Here is a 9,010-nt window from a genome sequence, read left to right as displayed (position 1 = left end):
TGTGTGTGTGTGTGTGTGTGTGTGTGTGTGTGTGGCAGGGACGCCACTGGACTTTTGTAAAAAATTACGGAACATTTTTTCAAGACTAGATTTAGCATGCGACGAAGCAATAAATGGTCAGGATGGACACTTTGTCAACGGAACTTCATCTTCTGTGAGTTTCTCCATGACAGCATTGAAAACAGTTTCACCACTTACCATAGTCAGTTTTATGGCACTTTACAAATGAGTCACACTTTTTATAGTTTTAGTTTTAGTAGAAGTTTTACTGCGCTCGCAACTGCATAAGGTCATAAGAGCGCCAGAAGACTACAGGTGTTACAAGAGAGTAACAAACATAAAAAAGAAAAAGGGGAGATAAGGACGATAGGAAAGAAGAATGAAGCAAACCACACCTGAGCACCCGCCAACCATCTACTCACACTTTTTTGTAATTCATTTAGAAGTAGCATGCTATCACATTCAGCACATGTTTTTTTGTTTCCTTTTGAGGTGGCTTCATTTAGATGTAATGAAAACAGCTTTGTTTTCAGATCCATCACAAATCTGACAATGCCCAAAATAACGGGGGGGGGGGGAAGGAAAATAACGGAAAAAACGGCATCCCTGGTGTGGAGAGAGAGCGTGTGACAGAGAGAAAGAGGGAGGGAGAGAGCGAGTGTGAGTGTCTGTTTCTTCAACGGTAATAATTTCCGTATGCAGTCAGGTAACTTGGCCATTTGCCATGAAAACAAAGATTGCTTTAGATATTACCTGAAATTGTTTTGGACAGAGGAATTTAAAACAAACAAAACAACAAAAAACAGCCCATCAACAACAATTTAGATTATCTAGGTGGTAAGCTCCCACCCTGCCTGTCACGGCTAACACGAGCTGAGAAGAGTACAACATCCCTGCGGAAAGACCGAGCTGCAAGATAAAAATTCCCCCCTAACAATGAATCGAACTCATGTCTTTGTGTGGCGAAGGTAACAGCTACACCACAAATGCAGCCATTGCTTTTCATCATAATCATCACAACCTTTCTCACCCTACATCAGGGTAAAGGCCAGGAACAAACACTTTCCACCTTTCCCTATCCTGGGTAAGCCTCTTGATATCATTCCAAGTCTTCTCACATTCTGTACATCAATCTCGGTGACTCTTCTCCACATTCCACTTAGCCTTGCCCTTGATCTATTACCCTGAGGATCCAATCTAACACTTTCTTTGTTATTCAGCTTTACAAATGTACCTGAAATTCTCTGAGTGTCACTGAACTTGATGATGAAAGATTCTTGCTTCTCCTTCAAGTTCTTCAAATCATTTTCTGTGGCCTGAGGAGGGAAACGAGTCACATTCATTGTTGTTGTATACTCACAGCTGTCTTCTCCCCTCTCTCTTCTTCCGTCACATACACACGCGCACACACACACACACACAAATGCAAATTCACCAGTGCAGTGTTTTGAGTGAAGCTCCACCATTGAGACAGACCTACAGTTCAGCCATGTTAAAACGCCTTAGACCGGCAAACAGAAACAGTGTTTTCAAAGTCGTTCTACCCCGTGAAATGAGACCACGTAAACGGGGAAGGAAGGGAGGAGTACGTTTGAGAGTGAGAAGAAGAATTTTTAAACCGTTTTTACCTTCTACCGTAACTGGTAATGCAAAGCCACTAAATAATAAAATGGATGAACTCTGTGCAAATGTTAGGTTTCTGTACGAGTACAGAGAGGCCTCGCTTATTTGTTTTAGCGGGACGTGGTTCAAGGACAGTGTTTCTACTAACAGTGTGAACATTGACGGATTCCATCTGGTGCGTTGTGACAGGATGATTGACTCTAACAAAGAATGGGGCGGAGGAGTGTGTGTGCATGTGAACGAGAAGTGGTGTAGTCGTAATAATATTCATGTTAAACTCCAACTGTGTACACCTGATATTGAATGTCTAACTGTTGTTACTCGCTCGTACTATCTACCGAGGGAATTTCCTAAGATAACAACTAACATTGTTTATATTCCACCACAAGCCAATGTTAAAGTTGCCACAGACACTTTGGTCGAAATGATTCACGAACAACAGTCTTCTTGTCCTGACAGTGTAATGGTAATCACTGGGGATTTTAACAAATGCTCTTTAACTTCTGCCCTCCCCACTTTCCACCAATATGTTAATGTACCAACCCGTGAGGACAAAACTATTGACCATTGTTATGTAAATGTTTCTAATGCCTACAAATGCATCTCTCTACCTCCTATAGGAAACTCTGATCATTGCATGTCTCTTTTATTACCGAAGTACATACTTAAATTAAAATCTTTAAAGCCAATTTTAAAAATTGTCACCATCTGGAGTGAAGAAAAAAGGGAGAGCCTGAGAGGTTGCTTTGAATGTACGAATTGGAATGTTTATAAAGATTCATGTAATAGTATAGATGAATCATGTGAGACTATCGCTGGTTACATCAGGTTTTGTGAAGACCTACATTCATCTAAAAAAGAAATTATCTACAACCCAAATAACAAGCCATGGGTTAGCAAGGAGTTAAAGAAAATATTAAATGAGAAGAAGAAGGCATTCAAACTGAAAGACCAAGACAAATTAAAAACAAAAAATAATATGTTAAAGAAAAAGATAAGAGAGGGTAAGCATGTTTACAAAGAAAAGTTAGAACAACATTTCACTACTAACAACACAAAAATGACGTGGCAATGTTTAAAAACTATAGTTGGAGATGCACAAAGACGGACAAACATTCCCACACCAGACACGAACCCAAGTCAGTATGTAAACAAACTGAAGTCTTTTTACGCTCGTTTTGACAACCACGATTTCTCCGACCAGCTGACAACTGTCAAAGAGACGATTCAAAATGACAGCACAGAGGAGAGCAACAACAACCACAACACAGACGAAGACAATCAATGACAAGAGCAAGGAGATTTTTGTGGTTAATGTTAATGAGATCAAGATCATGTTTAACCGTCTGAAAGCTCACAAAGCGAGTGGACCCGATGGAGTAAAAAGTAAAATTATTAAAATGTGTTCTACTCAGTTATCTCCCATTTATACTGATATTTTCAATATGTCTTTGAAAGAACGAATAATACCACTCTCATAGAAATGCTCTGAAGTAATTCCTGTCCCAAAGAAACAATCAATACAAAATTTGAATGACCTAAGATCTGTTGCTTTAACATCAGTCCTCATGAAATGTTTAGAAAAACTGGTTTTGAAAGAACTGAGAAAATCAACAGAAGACATACAGGATAACATGCAATTTGCCTATCGTGCCAAGAGGGGCGTGGAGGATGCCATTCTCGTGTTCTTAGATAACATCTACAAACACATGGACACACCAAGAAATTACTGCAGGATACTTTTTGCTGATTTTTCAACCGCATTCAACACAATCCAACCGCACATAATGGTTTCAAAATTAATTAACATGAACATAAACAAGAACATTATAGCTTGGATTCTTGAGTTCTTAACCAATCGACGTCAATATGTAAAATTAAATGGTGTAAAATCCGACCTAACATTCACGAACACCGGTGCGCCCCAAGGCTGTGTGTGTAATCTCCCCTGTCTTGTTTACGCTCTACACCAACGATTGTACTTTTGATAACAAAAACATCAAACTAATAACTTTTGCGGATGATTCCACTCTACAAGGCCTTATGACAACAAATGAGAATGAATACAGGGATGCTGTAAATGTATTTACAAATTGGTGTGATAACCACTTCCTTATACTAAACGTAAAAAAGACAAAGGAATTAATAATATACTTTAGAGTAAAAAAAGACCAATTGCAATCACTATTTATTAAAGATAAAGAGGTGGAGGTGGTAAGCTCTTACAAGTATCTTGGTGTAACAATCGACCACAAACTTGACTGGCATCCCCACGCTGCTCTTGTGCATAAAAAAGTAAATCAAGGAATGTTTCTTTTAAGGAAATTAAGAAGTTTCCGTGTTGACAATAAGATTATGTCCCTTTTTTACCATTCTGTGATTGAAAGTGTGCTATTATTTTGTATTTGCTGCTGGGGTGGGAATTGTAAGGTGAAAGATAAAGAAAAATTTGACAGAACCATTAAGAAAGCCAGCAAGATCTCTGGATATGATTTTATAAGAATGGATGAAATGTATAACACCACACGTATAAAAAAGATAAAAAGCATTATAAACGACCCATCACACCCCTTTTCCACACAAATTGTAAGATCACGCAGCGGCAGATATGTACCTCCAAAAACAAAAAAGAAAGATATAAAAGAAGTTTTTTACCATCTAGCATAAGGCTTTTGTCAGACTGCGCATAGATGGGTGTTGCTCTTAGTGTATGTATCTGTATATAACTCCAAAGGTCTAGCTAGTATTTAAATTCCTGCTTGTGGTTGATGCATTTGATGTAAATGTACATTTTGTCAGCTTTACTTCTCCTTTCATATTGAATTTTAATGAGAGTAATATATATGATTAACATTTTTTAAAATGTATATCTGCATGTGTTTTTACAGTCCTGTACAGCCAAGGAGAATTTCCCTCTGGGATAATAAAGTACTATCTTATCTTATCTTATCAAATGTACATATACAAATGCATAAATAGTAAACAAATATACATATATATCAATGCTGTCTTCTGAAGATCTTATATCTGTCTCGGCATGCCCCTCCCCCTTACACTGACACACACAAAAACAGTGACACACATACACACACACTCACCGCCGTCTTCCTCTGAAGAACTTGTATCTCTGCCATAATCTTCTCATTTACCCCAGTTTGGGTCGCTCCCACAATGTCCTGGTTTAAATGTTGCTGCTGAAGTTCTGCTTGCTGCAAGCAAAAAAAATGCAAAGGTCATTATTTCAGTTTCATTATCTAAGTATGTAGTCCACATAGATGCAAACGTCATTATTTAAGTGTTTCGTCCACAGACGCAAAAGTCATTATCTTAGTGTGTTATTCACACAGAGGCAAAGGCCATTATCTAAGTATGTAATCCATACAGATTCAAGTGTATTGACCACAGAAATGTAAAAGTCATTATCTAAGCATGTTGTCCTAAAAAATACAAAGGTCATTGTCTTCATTTGGTGGGGGGGGGGGGGGGGGGGGGGTAAAGTGCTTTACTGCGCTCACAACTGCATAAGGTCATATGAGCATGCGAGACACATTAAACATTTTCAGTTTGTAGGAATTTTGAATATCGCAACGGTGGCAGCCGAAGCCTACTCTTATCGATTTTGGACCATCAAGGGATCTTTAACATGCACAACTTCCACACGGGACCTCCAAGATTTTTCACCCTTATCCGAGAAGGCTAGGTGTTCGATCTTACCTCCCATAAGATCAGGGGGTGTGGCTGAAATACAGCAGTAAAGAGTCAAGGAGAAGCAGTAGAAAGGTTGCAGATCGAGTTAAGAGCCTAGAGGAGGGGGAGCAGAAAGTGGAGACGAAAGTAGACGACAGAACATTGTCAGAGAGCAGGAAAGGAAGTGATAGGAGAAAATTTTAGACAAAAATTTGTTTCCGTCAGTCCAGATTTTAACCAGGGACCTATTGACTACGAGAGCCCCAATGGTAATTTTCTAAGCATATTGACAAAAATGCAAAGGTCATTATCTAAGCAGTAAGCGTGTTGTCCACACAGACGCAAAATGCGGCAAAAGTCATTATCTAAGCGTGCTAACCACAAAAATGCAAAGTTCATTATCTAAGTGTGTTGTCCACACAAACGCAAAAGCCATTATCTAAGCGTGCTAACCACAAAAATGCAAAGGTCATTATCTAAGTGTGTTGTCCACACAGACACAAAGGTCATTACCTAAGCGTGCTAACCACAAAAATGTAAAGATCATTATACAAGCATGATGACCACACCGACCCAAAGAATAACCTTAATAAATAGTATGTCGTCCACAAGCGGTTAATCTGTACTGAACCCAGAAAGCACAATTTTACTGGCGAGGAAAAAAACTGTTTTCTTCTTTTAACAAGTGCACATACATTTTGCATCTTTTCTTGCATTTTTTTTTTTCAACTTCGAATTTGAATTTCAACAATTCTTAAGTGCATGCAACAAATGTCCCAGATTAAAAACAGTGACAATTTTTAAAAAAGGCTTAGTACATTTTAACAGCAGGCAGCACAAATTCATCACTTCGTGTCAAACATTTGTTGCTCTTATACCTTCCCCTTTTCTTTGATTGTTACTTTCATGTAACACCTCGAATCTTCAGCACTTATATGACCTATTAGTGTTGCAAAAGCCATAAAACTCTTACTAAAACATAAAACAAAACAAGCGGAAGGTTGCTAGTTCAAATGTCAGCTTGTTCTATCAGTCTATAACTGGGGGGCTCTCATAGCCTTGAGGTTAAGGTGTTTGCCTCCCATTCAAAGGTCCCGGGTTCGAATCCGGGTAGCGACGGAAACATTTTCTTCTCTAAAATTGTATCCTTTCACCTCCTTTTCTGCTCTCTAGCAATTTTCTGCTGTCTGCTTTCGTCTCCACTTTCTGCCCCCACCCCTCACCTCCTTTGCCCCCTCCTCTGGGCTTCTGACTCTTTCTTCAGCCTACCTGGAAAAAAAATCTACTACCCAGCAAATCAAGGCCCCACACCAGCTCAAAAAAGAGAGTTCATTTGTACCAATTTGTACCATCAATAACATAATTATAATATATGAAACAAAAATAACACACAACATAGTCCAGTCGATAAAATGGAGGACAGACAAATGATCGCACGCTCGCTTGCCGCTAGATTTAGTTTAGTTTTAGTAAGGTTTTTAAGGCGCTGCAAAAGGTCACATGAACATGAAAGGGGTGGATGTCAACAGAGAAGTCCAAACGGGGAATCATGCTTACTCTGCTCACCTCTCTAGCCTCAACAGCACAAAGTCTGCTCCGGGGGCTCTAGTGGCCTTAAGGTTAGGGTGTTTGCCTCTTAATCAAAGGTCCCGGGTTGTCTCCTTTCACCTCCTTTCCTTCTCTCTAGCAATGTTCTGTCGTCTGCTTCGTCTCCACTTTCTGCCCCCACCCTCCTTTGCCCCCTCCTCTGGGCTCCTGACTCTTTCTGTAGCCTTTCTACTGCTACTCCTTGGCTCCTTCTTACTGCTGTCTTTCAGCCACACTCAGAAAACGGCGGAAAAAATATTGGAGGTACCACGTGCAAGTAGCGCTTGTTAAAGATCCCTTGGTGGTCTAAAATCGATAAGAGTAGGCTTCGGCTGCCACCCGCGCAAAATTCAAAATTTCCTACCAGTCTTGAACAGAAAGCTACATTATAGTTGAAATTTACTATCACCCACCCAATGAAACGCGAATACTTTAGTTCAGTAAAACGGCTTACAAGGTAAGAAGGATCCCGATTCCACACACGGCCTGCACCAACGCGCGCTTTGCAAATCTATCAAAATTATGAAATTTGCGTCCAAGTTTTTTACCTCTGCTCTGGTGTTTTCTTCAGCACCCCCCCCCCCCTCCTCTGAGTGTATCTTTAAAAAAAAATCAATAATCCCCTGCCCCATTCCGTAGCCCTATACTACTCAACCGATGACTTTGAATGAACTTTGGTGACCCCAACAAACACTGGAGCTCACATGATGCTGTAGCCTGTCTTGTGATGCGAACTCGTGCAGGTTCACAGATCTGTCACGATGGCGAGCCCGACAATCTAAAAATCTGACGACACTTGTATTTTCTTTTCCTTTTTTCCCCGGACAAGTGACAGCACTAGCACAGTGACGAGTCCGAGTACTGATTAAATTTTATTTGCATGGCGACATGTCACAAAATAAAGTTGCATTATCAGTCTATCGCCGGCAAATTTCTGGGTGGTAACGAAAGCAGATCTTAATTTTCCCGATCGACCCTCGGTAACACACATACACTTCCGCCTACCGCCATAGCAGCCTGTTCGCGTGAAGCATACTCTCGGGAGGAAAAGCATAACGAATATTACAATAGTGACCACCAAAATGAACTAATGACCTTATCGGATTAGGTTTTCAAATATTCCAGTTCCGTGATACTGATACTTCTCAAAGATCGTTGTACTACTTTGACAACAGATGGGACTTGGTAATCGCTGAGTACCGCGGCAATGACTCCATTCACTGAAGTCTTGCCGGCTTCATCACTTGGTACGTAGGTTAATTTACGACTGTTCACCAAATGTCTACCTTCACGGCATATTTACTACCATTTAGGACCTTTACGACCAGTGTGCCGAATTTATGACTTTATTACGACTTTACGACCTTGCTGGACACCCTGACTGCTACTCCTTGGCTCCTTCATACTGCTGTCTTTCACTCACACCCCTGATCTTCTGGTAGGAAAGATCTACATCTAGCCTTCTCGGACAAGGGCATAGCTGCCCACCCTTCTCTGTGGCTATCAGTGTCAGCCTAGCTCAAAATCAGGGACATTGACTAATTACAGGGTTCCTGCCATGAACTTCCCATCAAATTCAAGGAGTTTTCAAGGAGAAATTTTTAAAATTCAAGGAGATTTGGTTAAGAAATTCATGACGAAAGCCTATTAAAAAAAACACCACTTGTCCGAAAGGAATCATATCATATTCATAGTTTCTATTTTCCTAGAAAAACTGTTTCCAGGGTGACTGCCAACCCGGCTTCTCAACTTTCAAGGGGGGGTGGCGTCTCATCCATTCTCCAGGGGCATGTTACACAACAAGGACAGTGCGTGCTCCATTTATATATTATATATAATATATACACACACACGCATGTAGGTACATTGAATCCAGTCAACACATGATGTCAGTTTGGCACTGGGATACTGTGTTTTAGGTTTTTCAGTCTGTTCTAACTTATTTATATTTTCCCCTCATCATATTCGCCTATATAAACTATATAAAAATGAATCTTACTTTGAGCCTGAGAAAAGGCCTAGAACCAGAATATCCACTGTCAAGAACCAGTTGGGGTGTCAAGGTTTATAATAAATGTGAAAGACAAAAATTATTACTCTAGCTCAAAGTAGA

The 9,010-nt window shown here is 40.0% G+C and overlaps 1 protein-coding gene across 1 annotated transcript in view; it reads right to left on the bottom strand.

The window, feature by feature from the left end:
- LOC101861517 (signal transducer and activator of transcription 5B) overlaps positions 1 to 9,010 on the bottom strand; it is a gene marked incomplete in the record, with an annotated part of 62,081 nt that overhangs the window by 39,208 nt on the left and 13,863 nt on the right. Inside the window, 2 exon segments of the mRNA XM_013084387.2 lie at positions 1,235 to 1,316; positions 4,722 to 4,832. Coding sequence (XP_012939841.1) covers positions 1,235 to 1,316; positions 4,722 to 4,832 — 193 coding nt within the window.

Source organism: Aplysia californica, unplaced genomic scaffold (assembly GCF_000002075.1).
Source record: "Aplysia californica isolate F4 #8 unplaced genomic scaffold, AplCal3.0 scaffold00289, whole genome shotgun sequence".
Classification (NCBI taxonomy): Eukaryota; Metazoa; Mollusca; class Gastropoda; order Aplysiida; family Aplysiidae; genus Aplysia; species Aplysia californica.
This window is presented reverse-complemented; position numbering and strand designations above follow the sequence as displayed.